Here is a 26996-nt window from a genome sequence, read left to right as displayed (position 1 = left end):
CATAATAATAATTACGATGGTAAACTATTGTAGTTGTTTACACATACTCACTCTTTTCTAAGAAGAATTTTGCTTGATATCAACAGTTCGATCAACTGAATAAACTAGATGAATTATATTTAAAAATTAAAAGAAGTATTGATATGAAGTGTGGATTTATAAGTTGTCGATCATTTAATCATAAATCTATGTACGTTACATTTTACTTATTTCTACCTGAAAATGTAAATAAAAGTATTAGCCTATTTACACGTACAATAGTTTTGTTAAAATTTATCTCTCATTTAAAAGAACTATTTATTATCATTAATATTTGTGTTTGTAATGTAAACTAAAACAACAAAATACAGATTGATTGTCATAACACTATTACACAGTTCATTAATATTTCGGTAGGCAGACGTAAAGAACATTGAAATATATTTAAACAGTGATTAAATCTTACTACTTAAAACAATTACTACTACTACTACTACACACTAGAAATATTCACATTGATAATAACAACTATATAAAATAAACAGTGAAAATAACCAGAAGAACAACAAAGACAAAAGAAACTAGTAGGACTATAAGCTAAACAATACGATTAGCACACTTATATACATAAATAATAATAACCAATGGAGAATTTAGTAAAATAATGAAGTTTATGTTGTAAAAGTCCATCTTATTATCACTGTCGATAATATAAAACCAAAAAAAAGAGAACAAAACACAACTACAATAACAAATAATCAATAAAGAGAGAACATAAAAATAAGAACTGATGTTCAATATTCGAATCCGTTTGAATGTCGTATTGTTTTTTAAGTCAAGTTTATGTTTATATGGATATTTATGAAGTAAACGCTCACTTTAAAATTTATGAATAAAAATTCCGTAAATATATATATTGTAATTATTTGAAGAAAAGGACACATATATTTACAAGCATAGTGTGAGGTAGAATTCATACATAGTTTTTCTTGATTGTTCTTTAAAAGTGAAAAAAAAGAAAAAGGAACCATAATCAAACAAATTCTGTATTCATATGTTTAAATATTCACTAAACAAACTAGTTATAGTAAAAAAAACTACTGTTCATGATTGAATAGTAGTATGGTTTGTGATATCCACAATGGTAAATTCTCAATAATCAACATGATAGTAACACAACATCAACAGTTGCATTAAAAAAACACACACACATAACTGTAATCAATAAAAAATAGATGTGGAACAAACAAATAAATGAAACTAAACGAACGACATCAAAACAGAATGTTCTTTTTTCTTCTGTTTTTACTCAACATAAAACTATAGAATAATAGTAATTTGTGTAGACTATCCATTGTCATGATAATCTTTGATCGTTTCATCACTGTATACATACTGAATGAATAATAATAAATTCTTAGTTATATATTGGAATGTAATAATAGAAATGCTAACTGTAAATTTTCTTACAATAAAACAAAGAAATCCATGTAAATTGACTATATTATTATTATTATTATTAGAATAGTGATTAAACTTTATCATTATTACTATTCATATTGGTTAATAATTCTAAATAAGCTGGAATAAATTCTGCATAATATTGACTTTCTTTTAAATAACGTAATATATGCGGTGGTAATGGTAATAAATCAATATGATCATGTCGAACATGTAATAGCAATTCAAAACGACATAAATGTACTAATGATGGAACAATTAAAAAACGTGACAATGGATGAATTAAAGAAGCTTTAATATGTGTAGTAGAGGTAGAACGGCGTGTGGATTCGAATGGTTGTGATGTATTATTATTATTATTATTATTATTATTATTATTATTATTAAATTGTTGAAGTTGCCGATGTTGGTCAGATTGATGTTGATCATTATTAATAAACTGTACACTGGTATTAATATTAATAGATGGTGAAGAGTCATCAAGAGTTGGTAAAAAATGCATACGATCTTGAAAAGAATCAACCATTACACGTTCAATACATTCAGCTACACTTGATGAAACATTGTCATTTAAATCATTTAACAGAGCCAGGCTAAATTTACCTGTAATTATAAATGAACAAATAACATAGGATAACTATTGTAATAAAATGAATATTTTAAAAATATTTTAGATAGGAAGTTTCTAAAGATTATTAAATTTTCAGTTTACATCATAGATTAATCTTAGCTAGTAAACTATTGGAAACTAGGAAGTATTGAACGTGCAGTAACGTGAAATGATAACGGTATGGTAGTCTACATATTAAGAGCACACAATGAGACTGAATGTTCTGGGTCCGCCCGTTATGGCAGGGTTGTGGATGTGCACTGCTGAGAAATCCCATATTAAGATGAAACAGCTTTCCATTGATTCCTGGATCTCAATGATCGTCTAATTAAAAGCATTCTGTGATGTAACATGTGAAATTAGAATCTCAGTAAAATAAACAACTTCATGGTTAACATTTATATCAGTGTTGATTGGTAAATAAACCTTACCAGAATATTGAACATCTAGGTTTATACTTTATTATCCGAATTTTCAAAAGTTATCTGATATTGTAATGAAACCTCAGAGACTCGAAATACAGTTCTTCAGTAAGGCAGTATAAGATACTTAATTTAGTGAATTAAAATTCGATCAATACTAACCACTACAGAAAAAGACTGACTAATTGGTTGCTTGTATACATCAAACCTTACCGCAAAAGGCTTGTTTTGTCATGGTAATTGTAGCGTTAATACTTCAAACCATAACATTTAATGACATTCTTTTAAATTTGTAATGAGCCATGCCTTTGAAGACAACATATAAGACTTGTTATTTGTGTGTTGAACACAAATTTTCTGAAGTGTAAGGCTCTCCATTAGCAATATAGACAGAACCAATATCAAATACAATTTACTGTTCTTTTGGTTCAAATTCCTGTTTTTAGTTGTTGACAACACTCGAAAAGTAAAACTGTAATTAGAGTTTACCTGTTTATGGTTGCTCATTTTATACTACTTACTAATATTTAGTAACTTATATCGTCCTCAATCATTTTTAGGCGCTTGACGATGAATCTTCCCCGTTAATGTACGGTTTTACTAAGTATTTCTACGAAAATGTGATATTTGACCCATTTACTGTTGTAATTATATTTAATTAACATCCTTAACCGTTTGTATTCATTTCTTGTGTTTTCATTAAACACTTAGTTATTTGTAACAGTGCATATACTTGTTGAGTACATTTCTCGTTTCAATTTGTTAGTTGATGTATAGTGTCGGTTATTATGTTAAGCCCATATACCTTATTCTAGCTTTCGGACAGCCTATTCTGTTCATTCTACTTGAGTCAAGTTTTGACCTTGTTAATTATTCGCTTATCAATCTTAACTGTTTTTATATGAGCGCGTAGGTGTGTGTACACTTCTTATCCCATTACTCATCACATATCTGTAACTTACTTTTGTGTAACTATAATTATTAATTAACGTTTGGTTAAAGGGGAGTTGGCTTACCCGCCATCTCCACTGCGCGTCGTTTTGCTTTGTTTTATTCCATTCGCTTCATATACAAAATATATGTATTCAAAAGTCCATTCTCGTTATTTAACTTATCTAAATCCGTTATTGACTAACGCGATTAAAGCCGATGATTATAAACGAGGATAGGCAACATATATATTTCAATAACAATCATTCATATGATCGAATTAAAGTCAGAACTCAGGCCACTAAAGTGGAGAGCCCGTCAACAAACATCGTCCGATCTAAATGACGGGCCCCACAGATGAATTGATCGAGCTACTGGCTGTTAATTAGTCAACCAAATGTTTTTTGTAAATAATTCCTATATAAATATCACAAAAGGTACTTCTCATCTGTCCATACCTTGGTATGTGTAAATATCTTCAATAGCTCACAAATTGGCGCTTGTTAAAATGCATTGCATTATTAGTAACAATATCATGTATTTTGATTCCAGGATTTCACGATTCCTACGAGCAGTTTTAACATCATATAAGATGTAACAGGAAGAATATATACATAAACTTCTCTTGATTAGATTGTAGTAGAATATCTTCGAGATAATTCCTATATTTTAGTATATCAATCGTTCTTATAATCGTTATTAAATAACTACCAGAGGTGTATAAATTCAAAAGACAATATCAAGAGACAACTACAGTTTACTACAGTATAGCACAGATAACAAGACCATCAAATACACAAAGAGAAAACAGATAAAATGAGCATGCAGGCGAATTTATAAAAGAATGGGTTTCAAGATGCACATATATATTAGAAAGCGAAGGAGTTACCGAATTATTTAGTTAACTAACATCTAAGCCAGCAAGGCCTATATACGTGTGGGCTGTAATGTGTGATCATTCATACATGATAGCAATAACGTAAAGATATAGACAAATTGTTACCGACCGGATGACATCGTTTATTAAATAAGTTAATTAAAGAGCTTAATAGATTTAAATGCATAAAAACCCAAGTATAGTTGAAAGTGTTATAAGATAAGATATAATATGTAAGGTATTTAACAACTATTTTTATTGTACCGATTTCTACTGTTAAGATAACTTACCAGCCAGATGTTCAATCCTTGTATGATAAATTTGACCACCAGAGCGAAAACTGACACTTAAAATATATGAATCATGACTGCTGTCACGTACAAGGAAAGTTCCATCTGTGCAGTTTTTTAATAGCAATTCAGCTTCTTCCACTGTCAATGGACCCCAGTACCAACCAATCTTCAATAGAAAAACATTTAATATTGTTTATCGCACTACTTATCAGTAGTATAATAAGATTTGTAAAACGTTTGAATAAAAACTTAGAAATCCAATTGAAAATTGAAAAATTCAACTTGTTTCTTATTGATAAGAAGTAAATAGTACAATATGGATGTCTAGAGAAGCGGATAATTTATTTGGTTCATGTACTTAAAATATGAATAACAGAAAATCTGTGTAAACGTCTTGAAATATAACAAAATGAAACTCGAGCATTCTTTGCTTTGTTGACTCGATTACATTTTTACGTAGCATTCATATTACAATTAAAAATTCCATTGAGATAAACTCATCTAGAATAAAGCAAATTCATCGATATCAATGAGAAGACACAAACTACAAACCAAATTCAGCCTGAGAGTTGGAGATTTAAATAAGATATATGAAACTTGACAAATCACAAAAGTTCTTATAGTACAAAGTGATAATAGTCGGATAGCTCCTTAAATTATTTTAATTTTACTAACTCTTTGTAGATGCCCCTAAAAACCTTTTGAATTAATCAATATAAAGTACTTGAACCAAAATTCATAAAGAATTTTCTCGTTTATTCAATAAGTATGGAAAAATGGTTAAAGAGAGGAAACATTTTACTAAGCTTATTAATTTGAAATAATCCTACATATCTTTAAATGAAAAAGAAAAAAACCCAGTGTATATGTACATTAGTGTAAGTTCTTAAATCGAATATAATACAAGTGATTATTAGCATTGATTAATACTTAAAAGTAATTTAAATGCGAAAACCAATTGAATTTAATTGATAATCCATTGAAGATTATAATCCACAATCACATAGTACTAAATATTTTATTTTTACAGAACGATTTAATCTGGATCGTCAAATAATATCTAAACTGATAAATAAAGCGGTATATTATGCAAAATAAAATTATCATTATTATGATCTCCCAGTTAATTAGCATCATTTCTAATATGATCATAACTGAAATTTACATTACAGTGATTAACAAAAAAAACTTGGGAATACCATTATTGAGATCTTTTCTTTAGTATAATCTTGAAAAAACAACCAACATTAACTGAGTTTGTTATATCCGAATGAAGAATAAATGAATGGTAACCGCTAGGAGTTATTTGTGAATTATTATTACATAGATTCTCAATGAATAATTACTAGGTGACCAGATTATATGTATATTAATATTCTTCTTGTCATAAGCATTCAGTTGGCTTATTGGCTACTGTTATACGACTTACCCTTCTTAATTTATTACCGGTTTATTAGTTACAGTATCCCATACAGCCACTTTTGACTTGATCTTATATAATAATTTTTTTAATTTTATGGTGTGATGCAGTCTGGTCGGCTTGTATATAGAGCACATATGTCTGAGATATACAATTCACACACTGGAGGCTGATATTTGTGTTCTGGAATGAACGGGATTGGTTAGGTGAGTTGCTATACAGAAGACTAATGAGTTAACTTAAGACTGATAGTGCTGTTTGACACACCACTGATGTAGCACAGGGACAAGGTAATAGAAATCCATATTTTGATTGGCGATTTTGTCACATGATACTTGACGGGTCATAGGATATAACAAAGCTGAACAATAAGAGCGGGGAGGTAGTGGATTCACAAATAGTTTGAACGTCACGGCGCATCATATATAAATTGGAAATGTCGTTTACAGATGGTGAAGTAAATAACTTAACGAGGGAATTTCTCCCGGTTAACTCCATCGTGAAAAGATTCACTCAAAAAATATTATAACATATTGAAAAAAATTAGGATGTACAGTTCAGGGTTTGGCAAAACCAATAACAATTTTTAAGACCTAAACCGTCAATTATGAGGTGTAGATCCTAATTCTAGCTCTAATACCTGAACTACATATCATAATCTTAACCCAAGATAATTATCCTCTTAGGTCTCAATAACAAGTCTGAATCCCAATCATGGCATTATAAAACCCTCATCCATTCGTTGTATTCTGATTGGCTGAATGTATTAACAGCCTGCCAAACTCATTCCCCGATTCTCTCAAGCTCGTCCTTGTATTTCAACTCTAACCCAACATATAGAAAATAGTTAAATCTTGAATAGTGAATATATTCAATTATTATTTGTAAATAACTTACGCGTTTTAAAAGTATCAAATCTGTTACAAACTTTTGATGAAGAAATGTATTAGCAGTGGTAGTAGTAATATCAGGTTTTGAAATATTCGTCGAATGTACTTTTTCATCAAAAGATTTACCATTAACTAAATTTGAACATATAATTTCTGAGTTTGCACATTTAACAATTTTGTCACCTTCATTCATATGCTCAACAACGTCATGCTCAGGATTTTGTACAAGCGTTTGATTATGATGTTGATGATAATCTATGAAACATGATGAGATATTTCTTGTATTCATTGAATGCTCATTATCTATTGTATTATTATTATTATTATTATTACTATTATCATTATTATTATTATTACCTACACTTGTTACATTGCCAATATTATCGTCCAATCTATTTGATTGTTTTTCTGTAAAATTTAAACACTGTAAAGTGATAACAGGTGATGAACAATCAATTTTTTTATTATCCGATGGAGATATTTTCCTACAATCAGATCTCATTTGATCTAGTTGACCAATAGTAGTATATTGGTTTTCTAAATTCAAATGAAAATTTCTTACAGCTTTGTTTTGTTTTGGATAATTTGTACAACATGTATTTGTTGTGTGTTGATTATTCGTGAACTTTATATGACGTTGATTGAAATCATGACTTAAATGATGATGATGATGATGTTGTAGTCGACGGTGATGATGATGGTGATAATGGTGATGATGTTGACAAGAATAATAATGGTGGTAATACTGTTGTTTTAGATCATGATAATGTGATGATTGTACAATTCGATCATCTTGTTCATATTGATTATTAGAAGAAAATGAAACTAACCGATTATGATCACAGTAATTGAGGTATCTTTGACAAAAACAACAATCAGATACACATGATGTAAATGATATCTCATTATCAAGATGTAGTTCATTTAATTGATGTGAATTTATTGGACAACTTTGAGTACAAAAACAATTTATATCACTATATTTTGGAGAGATTTCGTGAAATTTACTGTATGTTAAATCAGTGAGAGACGTAATTGAACACGAACATGAATTACTATTATTATTATTATTATTATTATTATTATTATTACTGCAAGAATTATTATTGGAAACTATAGGAGATTGATCAGTATGACAAAAACCTATTAAATTTTCAACTGATTTCTCATTAGATATTAATGATGATGAAAAGAATGGTAAACTTCCCTTTTTCAAATTGTTTATACATTCAATATTTGATCTGAATAATAAAATAAAAATATAAGAGACGAACTATATTTATTAAGTGTTAGTTTGAACAATTTCAGCAGTTACATTTTAGTCGAATTTTAGAAGTACTTTCAAAAAAAAGAAGAAACAGTTAGTAATAAATATTAAGTTGTAATTATATATATACCCAGTATATAACAGATTCAAACTTCAATCTACTTATTACTATTTGAACTGTGAAACAAGATCACTAGTCTCTATATAAACATTGTGACTTTAAGCTGAGTACATTAACTTGTATTGATTATGATCTTGGTGATTAATTATTTAAACGATAAATTTTGTAAGAGGGTTTTGTAATATTATCTAGTTGACCAAAAATTCAATGATTGGTAGTTAATTACCACAACCAACCATTAAACCACTAATTTATTTAATAGCCTACTTCTATTGTGATATGAAAAACATGTATATTAAACTTATTTCATTAACACTTGAATCATTTAGGATTCCGTTCAACTGTCATCATGAATGAATGATAAATACTAGCTTTTTAACTCACCACACGTAAGTTGCTATTATTTGATCACAGATGTCTTAGAAATATAGCTCGCATCTGCTGGGATCACCGGTTAAATAATAGTGAGATTAAGCACAGGGTATTAGGGAATAATGGTCGTAAATCGTCACCAACTGAGATGGTTGGGCTACATGTTACGCATGCCTGAACACCGATTACCACGACGTGCAATGCTGACTAGTGTTGAAGACGGTTGACAGAAAGGGGCGGCCAAACTAAAACGTGGCATCAGTCCTTGAAGTTACTAACTTCTGGTCTGAGCAATGTTGGTAGTTGCAGACTACTAGGTTGGGATCCGCGCGACTATCTTAAACAATGGTTGGAAACTCTGGGTGACATGGATGAGAATCGATCACAATGGCGTAGGTGTATACACTCTTTGTCTTTCCTTAAACCGTGAGATTAGAATTACTTTATCTTTCTACGAACCACTTCTTTCTCTCTGCATTATTTCCTCATATGCAATCTTTATTTTATACATTACCACTACTGGAGTAACTACTTCTATGAATTTGGTGATCGTCTTGTAGTGCTAATGAAGTGTGGCAACTTGGATCGATGTATATATATGCCTGGTCTTACGTTGTAGCTAACTGTCTGACCTCACTAAATATTTAATTATACGAAAATGTAGACAAATAACACTGAATTTTACAATTAATCTAAGTACAACAAAACAACTCTTTATCGAAATCGTTCCATAATAAAGGAAATTAAATAATGACACGTTTTTAAATGTATTTTAACGTAAAAATCAATTCTCCTATAACTGTCATAATTTGTAGATAAACCATAAAGTAAGTGGATACAGTATTCATAATAAACTGTTAGAGGTATGTGGCAGAAAATCATCCACTTAAATAATAATAATAATAATAATAATAATAATAATAAAGGTAGTGGTAATAAAAATTGTGAGAGTCAATCACTTTTCAATATGGATATCAGTTCAATCTTGTGGTTATGTGATGCTAAAAAGTTTTAAACAATGCCAAAATATTTTTCTGGTTTTGGACTATCTGTAATGGGTCCTTAATTAAATTTCAGTTTTTTAAGAAAAATATCTTAATTTACATGCTTTTTCAACCGATTAGTGTTATGTCCCGACAAGAATAATGGATGGTAACTTTTGGGATCTATTGATGAACCAATACTAGACGTATATTTCTATTGTATAACTATTAAGTAACTAAACTATGCATATTCATATTCCTCTTATTATAAGCTTTATTTTGACCCATAAACTATTATTATACGTTTTACCATTCTTGAGTTATACCCAGTATATTAATTATCACTTCCATCATTCACAGCCACATCTGGATAATTCTTGTACAAATGTTGTTTCATATTTTATTGGTACGTTGTGGTCTGTTTGATTGGTGTATAAACTCAGTATGTTTGGAATATAATGATTCATATTGCAGAGGCTGAAACTTGTGTTCTGGACTTATCTGGCTGGGCTAGACGGAAAGCAGGGCCAATCAGAACTCTAGGCTGCTCATACGGGTTTACGCGTCATCGATCCGATCGATAAGTCACTGTTCCCTAATCGGCGGTCACAAGTTATAACAATTAGATCTCTACAATTATCAACCTAAAAATCACATCTATCCATCTGTTTAATTTGCCATACCACATCAGTACGGTAAGGTGAAATTATCAAGACAATAGTCGGAGTGGTAAAAGTCGTGACAGTATTAGAAGTAGTAGTAAGAATAATAATAACAATAGGGAAAAGTGGACAGAAACAATATAATTCAAGAAGGAAGAACAAATTTACGAAGTAAAAGATATAAATATTTTCAGGAAAAGAATGTATTTGTGTCATTACAACCGATTCTAAATCATCCTATTTAATTTCTTTAACCACTTGTTATAATAGTCATGAGGACATCAGCTCAGGTATTCTGATTCTACCTATATGGCTTAGTTAAACAGTCAATGATTATCAAATTAAATAAATGTATTTGAATTGTATCAATAACAATAATTGAATATAAACACGTTTACACTTAGTTGTGATAAACTACTATGCAAAAGGAAAATAAATCAACTTACGATAAAATATTTCGATTAGAATTATTAATTTCGCTTGATAATTGTATTTTTGTTTTAGAATCACTACAAAAATGATCATTATTATGTAGGTTAGATTTAATTTTGCCAGATTTTTCATCTGATTGACTTCGTGATCTAATCGGTTCAAATTTTCTTATTTGATAACGATAAGAATTTGAAATAGAGGCAGATTTATTATTATGTATCGGTATGGAAGATGATACACGATCTGATGATGTTCTTGAATAATTTATTGTATGTACACGTTGAAACCAATTAGATAATTTTACAAAAATGTAATTCCATCGAAAACCAACAGGAAGACGTGAAAATTCTTCTTTATTTAATTGATTAGCAACCTGGTGATGATTTGCATCATTTTTAGTACATAATAAATCATTTGAATTAAATTCATTGCTTTTAGTTAATGATATAAAATGTGAAGACTTTTTCAATTTCATTGGAGGTGATTGCGATTTGATTAATTTATTTGTAGTTGAATTTAATGACTGAAAAGAAGTTTTTGTTTGGAAGTATTCATCATCTAAAGTTGAATGATCTGTTTTCGGGAAAAAATAATTTCAGATTATATGATCAAAATGTAAACGAATGCAATACGAAACAAAAGTTAATGAACTAATGAACATGACAGTCAATCAATTTCTCAGTACTACGCGTACATAATTCGTTTAATTTATATTGGTTATTTTAGAAAATGATGATATCTTTCGGTGCGGTCCTGAATAATTCTCCTAATAAACCCATGAAATCTAAAAGACATCAAGCTGATCAGTGTGAAACATAGAAGGATAGTGTAAGGTCTGTGGTCTGAATAAGCTACGACGCATGGTTGTAACACTTGGGTAACACACAACTAGACAGAGAAAGAAGTAAAAGACATATAGCCAACTGTATCCCCCAATCCCCAATAGTCAAACTCATAATTCATTCATATTTGTCGGTCGCCATGGCTATCCAGATAAGTTATAGTAGGTATCAACAAGTCTATCCTAATTCTCGTTTAGTACTAAACCAGATTACCGTTTCTATGACAATGGTCAGTAGTATAAAACTCGATACGAAGTTGTTAAAATGAACTTTATTTCAAACGTGTAACACAAGAAATGAGACTAGGAAATTGTTAAACAGGAGAGTGAATTAATGTATCAATTCTGATGCTCTCGAAGAAGAAACAAACTTCTGACCAAGAAACTGATATCAAACAGTTATCCGACAAAGTTCTTAAATCGGTTTAAAACTCAAATAACACCAAAACTCTTGAATTCTGTCTCGAAGAAAAGAGTATATAATACTTCACCATTTAGGGGAAAATCACATAGCATAGTTTTGAGATAGACAAAAGAGAGCCTTCGAGAAAACATACTACAATCTCAAACTGATAGTTATTGAAAAGTTAAGCCTACACCCTTACCAATGCATTGAATAAAATCAAATACTCTATCATACAGTCTTTATCAACAGAGGGTATTTCTTGTGATTTTTAAAAACATCAAGTCATATTTACTGTTTGATTTCATACAAGATATTTTTGTCAATTCGAGTCATTTTAAGAACCAAATATTGTCAAGTTTCATTTAGCTCATATAACACATAAGCTTTCTTACAATGAGCTTGCAATTTCGCGCAAAAATTTACGAGGCATTATCGAGTAGAAAAATACCAAAGAGAATTTAGAAATAGCCACATTCCTTTCAGTAATGAATAAATAAATTAGCATGAGGGATTATTTATAGAAATTGTTGAGTTTTGTAGTTCCAAGTCTAAATTAGACAACTATTAAAGATCAGGAAGCTATTTAGTTCTATTAAAAGACTTCTCAGCAATCCGCAACCACTATCCCACTGGGGGTCTAACTACAGTCAGTCCATGAAGTAAACTATAGAGCAAATAAACCTCTTAAATTTCATAGTACGTACATTTGTACTGAAATATTTCAACTCTAAATGATTCACGAATACAGTAAGAGATCATTTAGATACTATTAACATGCATTTTTGACCATCTTCATTCATTAGTTTGCTCCATAACTCTGTAAACCGTCTTTCTATTTTCGTGGTTCATAGGGAAAACAACCTTGAAAATAATCGTTTTCAGCGAAACGAAACCTACCAATCAGTTTAGTAGAAAAAATTACTTTCCAATTAATTTAATCACTTGCCAGTGAAATAACGAATTGAAACAAACGAATTTCATTTTATCTAGACAATTCGTTTATCATACAGTCCAGAAAAGATAAAACCAGACATTATAAAACAGTGAATTTGAGCCAAATCATATGATGCAAACCATAAAAAAGGAATTAGTTAACTATAGACAAAAAATGCAAAGTTTTTAAAAGCTGTCTAAAGGAATGACGAAAAAAGTGATGTGGAAAATCTTCACTGCATTGAATTAGGAAAAATGTTAAATATTTCTAATTCCCCAAGTGAATGTTAACATTTCAAGATAACTGATGATGGCACAATAATCGGTATGGTGATTACAATGTGAGTGATGGTAAAAATTACAATTTACAGTTAGTGGTCAGAATATTTGACCAACGAAGAAGACTGTCAAAATTTAGTTAGTCAACGTATATTTAATTATTATTATGATCTTAAAAAGTCGTAAACAGTCAAGTTACTTAGAATAGATGGATTAAAACTAACAGCGGAATCCAGGATGTACATTTCTTCTCATCTGGGACCCGTTAGGTGAATGTACATGCATTCGTGCTGAAGTTCACACTGAGATTCGAATCCATTACTTTTGATCCAAACAAAAATACACTAACCGTCAGATTACGGAGTTTGCATAATCCCTAACCTGTTTAACGGGTAAGTGATCAGCACTGGTGTATTGATAAGTCGGAATGATGAATCTTAAATAGGCCGAGAAGCGCGTCTTGGATTCTACAACTTCCTACAGTCCATCTATTCTAAATTACTAATGACCTATATCGAATGTATCCACACGAGATGTACATAGGCCAATAAAGACTAATCAAAATTCGGAACTGAATATCAAAAGTCGGATAACTTAAACTATCATTAATATTATTTATTTATTTCAACACATAAACATCGGTACAAGAGGGCACCAAATATATATGCGCCACACCATATTTGTGTGTGGGCTGTGATACTGCCCGGGTGTCCAAACCGAAGCAGGTAGTTTTCTTAGGGGGCCACACCCCGAGCCTTTGACCTAAAGGTCTGATCCACAAGGCAGTGGAGCATCGTGAGGAGATGCATTCCCATGGTAGCCTGTGACCAACGATTGGTTCATACTCCATTTGTTCCCTCAGGATACTGGAGCCCATGTGCACCATTGGTTTGGGATCCGGTTAAAGCGCCAGACATTCGCTTTTCGTCCTCTCATTTCCGTAAACAACACCCCCGCCACGAGAAGGCGAGGAATTCTAATTACATAAATTAGATTTCGACTTTTAGTTGAGGAAAGTTAACAATTATGACAAACTGAATTAATAATTTAGATGCTTTCAGAGAGAATTCTTACATTTTAGAGGTGATATTTTTTTCTCGAAAACTCACGTCGTCAGCTAAATGTTAAGTGAAAACAGTGTAGGAAGCAATTTCTTACAGATGCAATTCTAAACAATTTACCAGTCTGTCAAACACAGAGTCTTAGCTTAGCCAAAGTCACAACAAGTAAACTATTTGGCCTGATAAACTTTATATGTTTCTAAAACGCAAATCAACACAATTAGTATACAAAATAAACAGTTAATACATTCTATTGAACAGGGAAAATCGAGACATGAACAACATACCGAACAGTAACTAGAGGACTGGAAAAATGAGTTAACAAACCGAATAAATAAACGCTCTCTATCCGTCTTAAGAATTTTATATGCCACTTTCACCCATTCTCTTTATAAGTGTTGTAGTTGGTGAATAAGCAAGGCAAGGTCAAGGGGAGTTAATATGGTAGTTAGCATTTCATGTTATCATTGGTGAGTTCGATTATCGACCATACTTTTCGAACAGGAGTAAATCCGGTCTGTCAAGTTAACCATTTCATGAGTGAGACATCTTATCGGCTATTGCAGGTGAGTCATCTGTGACAAAACTAACCAACTCCCGATTGTTAGTTGAACGCTTGAAGAATGAAAGTAAACGTGACAGCAAGGCAGATGTTTTGCAACTTATAAAGGCTACTTAAACAGATACTGACATTAAATTCATATCCAATGCACCTATTTGATACAAAAATAAATTTTCGTTATTGGTTTTGTAGGTCCCGTCAAAAAAACAACATCAAGAAAACTAGTTGTCGAATTCATTTGATCAGCAATTGAGAAAAGGTACTGAAGACAATTTTCTTCGTCAATTTCGTACTCAAAAAACCCACCAAGTGATATGATGTGAGTTTTCAATTTAGCGTAATCACCTAATGTTTACAATATAAATAGGCACACTGCTTACCAGAAAGGTTGGCCTGCGAGAACACATTTTGGCGCATGTTAAAAACATTTTGAGGGTTCAGGCGCTTCCCATAAAATTGGTAAACGGAGTCAGTCAGCCACAACGTAGGACCAGGCACATATATGCATCGGTCCAGGTTGCCATACCGCATTAGCACAGCAAGATGAACACCGGATTCATAGAGTGGTTAGGTCAAAGGTGGTAATACATAGGAGAAAGATTGCATATAAGGATACAGTACAGGAAGAAAGAATTAGTTAGTAGAAAGAAAGATATGAAGCGATTTTAATCTCTTAGTTTAAGAGAAGACAGAGAATGTATACGCCTACGCCATTGTGATCGATTCTGAGCCATGTCACCAAGAGTCTCCAACCATCGGTTACGATAGTCACGCGAACCCCAACCAAGCAATCTGCATCTACCAACATGGCTCAGACTAAAAGTTAGTGACTTCAAGCACTGATGCCACGTTTTGGTTTGGCCGCCCCTAATTCTCTTCCAACCATCTCTAACACCGGTTAGCATTGCACGTCGTGGTAATCGGTGTTCAGGCATACGTAACACGTGGCCCAACCATCTCAGTCGATGAAGATTAACAACCTCATCAACTGATTTACCATCATTACCTAATACCCTGCATCCAACTTCACTACTATTCTTACCCCGTGATCCCAGCAGATGCCAGCAATATTTCTAAGGCATCTGTGGTCAAATACTAGTAGCTTACGGGTGTCTTCTACTCTTAAAGGCCGTGTTTTGCTGCCGTAAATTAAAACAGAACGGACTACCGCGCAGTATACTCGTCCTTTTATTGATAAACGGATATCTCGCCTTCGCCATAGGTGACGTAAGTTGGCAAAAGCCAAGCGAGCTTTTCGAATCCGTGCTGATTTCGTCACACACCAACCCATTAGGGCTGATCAGACTTCCAAGATAAGTGAAGTTGTCAACGCGTTCGACTACTTCACTCCCTATCATTAGTTCAGGTGTTGACGCACAACATCGAATGCTGCTGTACCCGTGTTATAATCTCTTTCTTACGGTTATGACCCAGCTATTCCTATTGCTTAGTATTCTCGGACACCGATTCACTCGACAAGTCCCCAAATCAGAACACGGTTGAACAGGAAAGAGATTATATTCCAAATAACAAGGTTAGATGGACGTAAGAAGCAAGCAAGTCAGTAATAGGGAAAACATTAGTATATTTGTAGTTTTCCACATGAGAAGATTTCTAGAGTGTTCACTAAGTATTGACTAACACTGATTTGATAAGACTTAGCCAATCAGCGTAAACCAAAGCAATCGTGCATTGAGCATGCTTTAATCCAGTCTATGTCCCGCTAACAAACCGAAATCAGAAAAGGTAGCACTGTTTTAAATTCCGCGTCATTTAACCTGTGCACCGAAGAATTGTTGTGGTACCTCAGATAATTGCACTCATAATTGTGATGCACATTCCCACAAACAACAGTCCAGTAACCTTCAATAAACTTACAATAGATGAAGGCCGGACATTGGGTGCTCATTGCAGTCCTTCATGAATAATATAATAACACTATTCAAATTAACTCCTTCGTCTAATCGACTGTGAGGATCCGCTAGGTGCTCTACGGCCATTTCTCCAACATACAAATTTAATATAAAACTTCTGATCCTTATGGAAATGAGAGTTGCGCACTGCATAATGGCAGTACGTCACCCTTTCATAAGTTCTGATGGCGCTCTTTAACGCTTCAAGTGATTGGAACGATACCATAAATTATAGTCTCATCGAATTTTCCGATAACTGAATGAATAATCCACATTTTTAATCTATTTCGGGTAAGTTATAAATGGACGAATGCGAAAATAAGTCTCGATTGCCCATTAACTAATATTCATCATAATCGAAGTAACATACATGTACATCAATTGAACATTAACATTTACGCTAATCACAACTCTTGAACTAGTGATATTGTACCCATCAGATTATAATTATTTATTACAGTATTTTGAATGTATGGCAGAATCTAGAGGACATTTGTATCTATCCCGTTTACACCAAAAAGTTGTTTAAAAAATTTCTATACAGAAAATAAAAATGCAGAAGAAGAAAGAGATCATCATAACTTTGATAAAGTTACTGAGTATGTCGTAATATTTTCGAAAATAACTCAATCAATTACTGTCATTATTATGTTCACATTATTAAATAGAAACTATCTCTTATAGTGGTAACTAAAGAATGACAATACAACTATTTAAGATATTTAACCAAAGATGATAATTATGGCCTATGTAATAATTCATGCTACAGTGACTTTCTGTATTCAATCTGAATGAATCCCAGACAAGTGTATGACACTTACATACGTACACATATATGTATGTATATATATTTCTCCCATATAAGCATTAATCTCACAATGTATACATACACGTTTGATTTATGTCTGTTTTTAAACACTACATACAATTTATTAATATCTGGACTATGAGCAAACAGCGAACAGAAGCTAGATAGATAACATATGATAAACACATAAACAACAATAACAACTATACAAAAAGTAATAGGCAGTCAGTTAAGGGAAGAAATCATGTATCTCTTAGGTATGTGAGATTTGGCTCCATGCCAAGTTTGAGCTAGTTATTTAGTTTGGTTTAAACTGTCACATTTCGATCAAATTAGAAGAAAGAAAAACAGGAGAAAAAATGCCCATTAACCTAGCTTCTTAAAATTATTATTAAATGGGATTTATTATCAGGGTAATTTTTATTGTTTTGATGAAAGTATAGGCTTTTTAGAGGTAAAATCAAAAGGCAACAACAAAACAGAGACGAAAAGATAAACTTAGCAATAAAATTAAGTACATGTAGCGGGTTAAACCATCTACTTCTGGTTCCGATTCCAAGGCTATCTTGGTCTACTTACTTTTTTTCCTTACGCCTGTTACCCTTCGTCGAGAAGTAAGGATCGAGAACAAGCGTTCTCCATCCAATTCTGTCCTGGACAATCCTTTCCGTTTGTTTCCAGCTGCTACTTATCATTTTGATGTCTCCTTCCGATTCTCGATGCAATGTGTTCCTTAGTCTTTCTCTTTTTCGTTTCCCTTCACGACTTCAAGTTAGCGTTCGCCTCGTGATGCAGTTTGGTGATTTCCTCAATGTATATCCTATCCACTTCCAACATCTCTTCCTAATTTCCTCTTCAGATCGAAATTAGTTTGTTCTCTCCCACAAAAGGCTGTTATTGATGGTATCCGGCCAATGGATGTTGAGTATCCTGCGTAGACAGCTATTTATAAATACTTGTACCTTCTTGATGGTGGTTGTTGTAGTTCTGAAAGTTTCAGCTCCGTAGAGTAGAACTGCCTTGACGTTCGTATTGAAGATTCCCACTTTGCTATTGGTTGACAGTTGTTTTGAGTTTCATATATTCTTCAATTGTAGGAATGAGGCCCTCGCTGTGCCGACCCTTGCCTTTAGGTCTGCATCAGATCCTACATGTTCATCGACGATGCTACCCAGGTACTTGGAACTTTCAAGCCTCTTCCAGAGCTTCTCTATCAAGTGTGATTGGTTTGGTTGATGTTCTCCGCGTTGCATTTGAGGATCTTGCTTTTCCCTTGTGTATGTTGAGGCCTACTGATGCAGAGGCTGATGCTACACTGGTTGTCTTCATCTGCATTTGTCGATGTGTATAGGATGGAAAGGCCAGGTCATCTGCCAAGTCCAAATCTTCTAATTGATTTCAAGCTGTCTACTGTAATTCGTGTTTCCTCTCAGATGATGGAAAGTGTATAACTTGAAATATACTAAGTTTCCAAGGTTCAAACGCATGTCAGTGAAAAAGAATGATGCACAACAGTGCACCAATTCATGTTATCAAATCTCTTAAGAAATAAAAAATGTATAAAAATAACTTAGATAAACAAAAAGGATGTAACAGGACTATATTAATAGGGAAATATATAGCGTTTAAAATTTACACGGATATATGCGCGCTGTCATAGTGTGAATATTACATCATTCAAGTGCTTCAGCCGATAAATGTTCCTAACCTACATAGGTTTACTTACTCAAGATGCCCATGACTTTACGCGCGAGATTATTGAAGGTATTAGGTCGAAAAAGTAAACCGATAGATGAATTAATGGTCCTATGGTGATTAAATTGAAGGGGGAGTATTTTCGGCAATCCCAATCACCATTTTCCTAGAAATACGATACTATATAGCATATGTGTAAGTAGGATAAAAAAAATACTAAAATAGGACAGATCAACGGATGACATCAGCTCTGAGTCACTGACCATCGTTGTGAGCAGTGTTGGGAAGTATGGACTTCTTAATGGAGGTTTATGAATTGACTCTAATCTACGGTTGGAGACCTTAGGTGACATGATTTACAATCTTTGTCAGTGGCTCAAATACCTTCATTTTACATTTTCCCCTGAATATTCACATTTAATAGTATTTTTCACTTTTCATTCCTATTATTTATTTGTTTTTTAGGAATTCTACGTCCGATGTTGGATTGGTTACTGAGCTTGCTAGTATTATTTTAACTAAAATGCATTTAATTTTGTTAATTTCCACTCACTGGATTAGTATCGAGTGTGGAAAATCGGGTTGATGTAAATCAATGTCGGATTACAAGTTGCTTATCATTGACTCCAGTGACAAGTGCTCTATAAAGACCATTACAAATGGAATTTAGTCAGGATCATTAGAAATAAATCTAACACTAAACCAAACAGCTATATAGTTTTTTAAGTTCCACAAGCAATTCAGCTGAAATCTACCAGGAGTTAATAACACAGCAGTCAACATTTCAAGCACATTACCTAATATTAATTTTTAATCCCGATTAAGTATTTATGTCTTCGGCTGATTACCGATAGTTTTAAGTGTTTCAAGAAAGTGTAGAGTGACTTCTAAAAACTTCTTTGAAGGGTAAGTCACTTTATGGGATTTCATTTTAACTTACTTATGTTCTTGTTCAATGATGCTTTGAATTTACGGAGACACAGAGATTAATACATTTCTCGTAAGTTAACATTGTCACCTAAGCCATTCAAAATATTTCAGATTATTTTAAGCGTCTTCATTCAATGGATTAATCATACTAGGTAGAAAAATCAATCCTTAAAAAAGTCAAATAAATGCCATTAATCCTTTTGAAGGCAGAAAAAATAAAACGAATTTAATAAACACTACATCAGCTGATTTATCTATTTTTTTGTAGGACATGTTAGTTTCCCTACTTTATTGATAGATGAAAACAACAAAATTTCTAGTAGTCAAGACTAGCCAATGAATAAAGAGTATTTATGTCACAGTTGATTGGTCCATTTAATTTAGGACATGAAGTCTAACGATAAAGCGAAAACAACAAAAGGGAAAATTTTGGCACTGTGCCAAATTTTTTGACATCGGGTGATTTCCTTTCACTTTATTTTCTCTTTCATACGCACACAAAACACACAAGGTACACATTTATTTGTCACTTTTACTTAAGGAAGGAATTGGAAGAAAACTCATCAGGATGAAAAAACATTGACAGCAATCTGTACGAAGTAGATTGTAATTAAGAAAATTTCAAAAAAGGATGTAATGCCGTTCGGTATTTTAAATATTGTTGCTTTGCTAAAAACAAAAATAAATAATCCCTTCCCTCTACATCTTAGTAGCGTCCGTAAAATTTCCGCTATTCTGAACGCTTTCAAGCATTAAAGATAGAATTAATAGATGTAGTTTAACGGTGTTTTGTTAATTTCATAACTTAATATTGAGATGAAATATATTTCAGTGAATGAGTCCCAATCGAAGCGAAGTAACAATATGATAATCCGGTGAATTTCAGTTTACACAAATTATTGTATTGAAACAATTTCAAAACAATTAAGAATTTAAGTGTCGTTACAAAATCCGTTATGTCAGAATAAGAAAAATAATTAATGATTTAAGTAAAACTCACTAAATTTGTCTATGTTGAGAGTTACATACTACATTATTATAGATCGGGTCAAGGTCATCTTTTAATTTTAAGATATGATTATTGTTGTTAAATTATAAAAATCACAAAATCATTCTACACTTCATATAAAGTTCCGAATCATATTACAGTTGATTCAAATGAAATTTCTATTTGGGAATCAGTTACTGAAGTTATAGATGTCAATCGTTGAGAATAAGTGAGGTACTTGTTGCTTTCATCTAGTCAGTTCCTACTACAATGTGCTATGTTGTTTTACTTAAATTCTATTCGCGACGGCAACGGTTTCTTCTCTGTTAGGTTCAAACCATACATGAAGGTACAAGCTACCTAACAAGAATGTTTAAAGTAACTGAAGCGAAGCTTAAAATGACATTAATTTATATGGCATAAAATCGGTTAGTCAGACAGATCAGTCATTATTTTTTATTTTCATATTCTAAATACTACTATACCTCTATCTTTTACTATTCTTGGTACCGTCATTTTTATACCATTACTATTCTTATTTCTTATTTCCATCTCCTCCTGATAACGTGAAGCAGGGTAGCTTTAAATGTTAAATTTTATGTTATCTCCATCTTTGGGTAGGGGGAAATATTAGAAATACTATCTATACATATATAATCTATAATTAGTAAGTGCAAGTTGTTGCTTCAGGACTGGCCTGCGTCAACACCTGAACTAATGATAGGGAGTGAAGTAGTCGAACGCGTTGACAACTTCACTTATCTTGGAAGTCTGATCAGCCCTAATGGGTTGGTGTGTGACGAAATCAGCACGGATTCGAAAAGCTCGCTTGGCTTTTGCCAACTTACGTCACCTATGGCGAAGGCGAGATATCCGTTTATCAATAAAAGGACGAGTATACTGCGCGGTAGTCCGTTCTGTTTTAATTTACGGCAGCAAAACACGGCCTTTAAGAGTAGAAGACACCCGTAAGCTACTAGTATTTGACCACAGATGCCTTAGAAATATTGCTGGCATCTGCTGGGATCACGGGGTAAGAATAGTAGTGAAGTTGGATGCAGGGTATTAGGTAATGATGGTAAATCAGTTGATGAGGTTGTTAATCTTCATCGACTGAGATGGTTGGGCCACGTGTTACGTATGCCTGAACACCGATTACCACGACGTGCAATGCTAACCGGTGTTAGAGATGGTTGGAAGAGAATTAGGGGCGGCCAAACCAAAACGTGGCATCAGTGCTTGAAGTCACTAACTTTTAGTCTGAGCCATGTTGGTAGATGCAGATTGCTTGGTTGGGGTTCGCGTGACTATCGTAACCGATGGTTGGAGACTCTTGGTGACATGGCTCAGAATCGATCACAATGGCGTAGGCGTATACATTCTCTGTCTTCCCTTAAACTAAGAGATTAAAATCGCTTCATATCTTTCTTTCTACTAACTAATTCTTTCTTCCTGTACTGTATCCTTATATGCAATCTTTCTCCTATGTATTACCACCTTTGACCTAACCACTCTATGAATCCGGTGTTCATCTTGCTGTGCTAATGCGGTATGGCAACCTGGACCGATGCATATATGTGCCTGGTCCTACGTTGTAGCTGACTGACTGAATTAGTAGTTTTTATTGGTTAAAAGTTAAATAACCATTATCTCACTACAAATTAAAATATTAAATAGTATTTATAAATAAAAATTACGTTTTGCCCCTGTTAATAAATATTTGTTATGTTTCACATAACTTACTGCGTTCACAATGATCCGAAGATAATGATCGACTAGTTGAACCTCTTGAACAACGATGTGATGTTAGTGAATCACAGGGTCTACGACGTATTGGTAGTGGTGGAGATAAAAGTAATGTCTTTGGAATATTAGTCGGAGTAGCCTCTGGTTTACAAGACAAATGATGTTTAACTACATGTGGATGTGTCATATTATTCAAAAAGTTCCCATCCGCTGAAGATTTGTGGCATAAATGGTTGCAATTGATAACATGCCGAGTATTCTTTGATCTGTGTATTTGTTGTGGTGACAATAATGGTAAAACTTTACTTCGGACATGTGGTTCAAATGATAACGATAAAAAAGACGAGGATTGTGTTGACGGTTGAATAATTGAGGTCATGAATAGACCAGTTGTTTAGAACAAATTAATTTTCAACGGAGATTTCCCTTTGAAAGATTAAGTGATAGAAATGAAAACTTCTTTAGAAACATTAATATTCTGATTAAGAAGATGATGATGAAGGAAGCTTTGTAGCTTAACTTACACCTTCACATTGATCAGGATAAAAAGTAAATCCTACTAGAAATATAAATAAAAACGAAAAACACAAAAATCATTTAACTATTTAAAACAAAGATGAAAATGTCCCTATTGCATACTTTTTTGAAAATTATTCAGGTCTATTACTGACCGAAACTCCTAGTTTAATAACCACGGGTGAATATTATCAGTTTATATATAAAAAACAGAAATAACATTTTAAAACTATAAGGTATTAAAAAAAGTCCGATATAAATATTTGTTATTTTATCAATTTTAGGTTTAATAGTTAATCACTGCTAAAACATTAGAACTTTTTCTTCTTTAATCTACCTAATTTTGTATTTCTGGAGTTTTTCATCTGACTGAATCGGAATCATCTTTACTATTCTAATGGATAAGGATAACATCTCAAATACTGTTTAAACATGTTAATCGATGAGTAAGAATGGTTTTGTAAGTTACACATCGTAGAACTTCACATAGAACCGACTCAGTGTCTTGGTTTCGCAACACCATTAGCTTTCTTCCAACCTTCTCCCACTCCAGTGAGCATCAACTGCTGAAGTAGGCAGTTAATCATAAAAAGTACGCGTCCCGTCCACCTCAGTTAATGAAGATTTACTACTTCATCGACCGATTTTACATCTTCCCCTAGTATCTTATGCCTAACCACCCAGTCGTTTCATGATACTCAAACAATACTTCAGAGAATCCAATGTTATGAAACAGAAGCCAACACGTCTTTAGCTTCCATGAACCGTATTTCGTAGCCGTTAAGTAATACATAGCGGACTACTGCACACCACATATGGTTGACGCACTCAACTACTGTACACCCTACGATCAAACTAAGAAATGGTGAAGGTCATTTATGGTGCAAAAATATGCATTGAGAGGGATGAAAACTCATCTCAAACATGGCTGAATTACTACTCTAAGAGATTATAAGATGGGATTTGTCAGCGCCTTTAAATAAGAAAATATCGTCTACTTGTCCTAAGCTGATAAGTGAATATATGTAAGAGGATCAATTTTCAGAAAGTTAGATGAAGTATGATTTTCAGGACGGTATTTTTCAAATAGTAGCATAAAATAAGGCAAATCGTACAGAACAGACTTTTTTCAAGTGAATATTGAGCAAGAAGTAATAACTGGGGGAATATCATACAATACATACATGTTAATGATGAATTTCAACTCATTTTAAGGTAAAGATAGCGCAAGAGAGCTAAAAAGAATCTATAAATCAAAGTAAGAGTTTAGTAAAAGCCCTTAGCTGTTATTAAACGAATCACTGTTCCTCCGTTAAGAAGTGACAACTATTTGCATACAATGAGGATTCCTATCGTTACACTGTTTTCCTCTCGGTTCGGTGATGTTTTATACCTCAAGTCCCGCTTCAATTTATCAACAGTGGTTAACTTGTGTTGCGTTTAAGGCTTGAAGAGCATCGAAATCGAATTTTTTCCCTCGTTTAAATATGTGGCGTAGTTTATACGCTATAAGGCATGACACTAGCCTAAAAGACTGATATATCAATACATATCGGTCGACACAGGTTTAGACTAGTTCGTTAACGTAAAAGCTCCATTGTCATATAATCAACCCCACAGATATCTTTTAGTCAACAATGAGTAAAATGAATAACCCAAAGGCCAGTTAAATAAAGGAAAAAATACTGAGAGATTTTGTCCTAGCAAGATTTAGACATTTTAATTTCTTTGATGAAAGTATGATTAAACTGCCTAACCCTATTTCTTCACCTTTCTTCAGGAAGTAAAGTGATCTTAAGTTGTTGTTTCGCACCTTAAATGAACTGAGTGCTAACACGTCTCAATTTTTTTCTGCCTCTAGGATCAATCATATGTGAAACCATTTTAACAAAGTTAAAAAGCGTGATCGTAGGAACTCAAGGTGGGGAACCGTACTTACCAACCATTAATCAACGTCTGGAACACTAGAGCGAAGTAACTGGCATTACTCTCTTCAGTGAATACCTGGTAGAAAAATCTAACTCTATGCAACTATGTACTGAAAACATTAACGTAGGTCTACGAACCCACCATCAATCTGATTGCGGACTGAAATGGTTATTAAATATTCGAAACCAGATATCAAGAGTGCAAAAACAAGTGTTAAGTCGCTTTCAAAAGCTTATTTGCTATAAGGTCATAGAGATTTTGGGAGTAGTGATAAGAAAATTTTGGATAGTGACGCAAACTCATATCCTGATTGAGACTAGTGGGTACGGTACTCGTTAGACTGGTGTCAATTTTTAGATTGAATTTCTAAACTACTAGGAAAGTCTATTAGAAACCTGAGAATTTTTTCATCATGCCTTAGAAAAGATATGCAACAAAACTAGCTATCTTCTATTTGAATAACTTAAGGCTTGAATGTTAATGACGCAGCTTTTATTTTATAATATAGCTAACTAGTCAGTTAATTTTAATATAGATAAGGACTTGGTGAAGCATCTCGACTGTTGTTACAGCAGTTTTCTAAATTATCTTTTGTTTTTACCATTACTCAGTACTTAAAAAGATAGTAGTATGACGTATCACGGCAGCAAAATTAAGTATACTTGATTATAATCAACAATGAAAATATCCATACATAAACAAAAACATGGAAAGAGTATATCTTATCATTGGCTTTGAATTAGACAATGTGAAGGTTGAATACATTTCAAAATCATTAATTAAAAGTAACTAACGTATAAACACCTGATTATGACCACTGCTTTCCCGTTCATTTTAATGTTTCCAACGTCATTAAACTAATTATCACTCATGAGCCAAAGTTTCGCAGTTAAATATGGGCATTTAAAATTATAAAAACAATTGACACAATTGTTTATCAATATGAAAAACAAGCCAACGCTACCTAGTGCAATATTTGAAAACGTGCAAAGTCACACCAGTTCACAAGGTTGTTAATTTAGCAACGTTTAAACTAGTTTAGTGAAAATTGAACTCAGCTTTTCTAATGCTGTTGACCTGCTATCGAGCTAAAAGGTCTATATGACGATGGCAAACATAGTTTTCGAGGACTTATTCACTCTTCTATTTTACTTGTCAGTCTTTTTAACATAAATCTGATGTCAGAACATTCATTATTTTCACTAAGTTTGTTGCCAACTACAATGTTTATGATCTTACCTGATTTTCGAAAATGAATAGCTCATATGATTGGTTCTCATTCTAAATTGTTTGACTGTATGCTACTCCAGTGCTATCTAGCAGGAGTAATGCATCTTATGTGTTGCGAAAGTTATTTTTGGTAGTTGGGATCGACTAAAGACAGTGAATAGAAATCTTGGCCGTTTAAAAAGTGTTAGTTTTCAGTGTATGACATAGACACTACAGTTAACGTTTGACAATCGGCAATGGTTAAGCTCTCTCCGTGTAGTGTAGAGGTATAAAGTGGTTTTGTGATAAAAATATTTTAATTTGCTGAGCTCGGGTCGTCAGTGAGAATAAATGGCCTTCTTGTTCTAATAACAACTTAGCTATTATGAATTTGGGTGAAATATGGTTTCCTCTCTCCAATATATTAATTATGTAGTAAAAGACAACGGTGTGGGATGTTA

At 32.8% G+C, this 26996-nt stretch overlaps 1 protein-coding gene across 1 annotated transcript; it reads right to left on the bottom strand.

Moving 5' to 3' along the window:
* Positions 1 to 1269: 1269 nt before the first annotated feature.
* On the bottom strand, positions 1270 to 26342 carry SOCS7_1 (suppressor of cytokine signaling). Its single transcript, XM_035731195.2, has 6 exons — positions 26291 to 26342; positions 22879 to 23440; positions 10734 to 11292; positions 6890 to 8123; positions 4570 to 4738; positions 1270 to 2043 (listed from the first exon to the last, which is right to left on the bottom strand). The coding sequence occupies exons 2-6, from the start codon at positions 23258 to 23260 to the stop codon at positions 1511 to 1513; spliced, it is 2877 nt and encodes a 958-aa protein (XP_035588288.1). The 5' UTR covers positions 23261 to 23440; positions 26291 to 26342; the 3' UTR covers positions 1270 to 1510.
* Between the last annotated feature and the right edge of the window lie 654 nt (positions 26343 to 26996).

The sequence above is a fragment of the Schistosoma haematobium genome, chromosome 1, assembly GCF_000699445.3.
Source record: "Schistosoma haematobium chromosome 1, whole genome shotgun sequence".
Lineage (NCBI taxonomy): Eukaryota > Metazoa > Platyhelminthes > Trematoda > Strigeidida > Schistosomatidae > Schistosoma > Schistosoma haematobium.
Note: the sequence above shows the minus strand (reverse complement) of the source record. Positions and strands in the feature narration are given on the sequence as shown.

Coding starts and splice junctions, on each gene's coding strand:
- SOCS7_1 (XM_035731195.2), bottom strand. CDS start 23,260: ATGACCTCAATTATTCAACCGTCAACACAATCCTCGTCTTTTTTATCG. Junction 8,124..10,733: donor TCTAATCGAAATATTTTATC/GTAAGTTGATTT, acceptor TTTATTATTCAG/ATCAAATATTGAATGTATAA. Junction 4,739..6,889: donor ATTTGATACTTTTAAAACGC/GTAAGTTATTTA, acceptor TTTCTATTGAAG/ATTGGTTGGTACTGGGGTCC.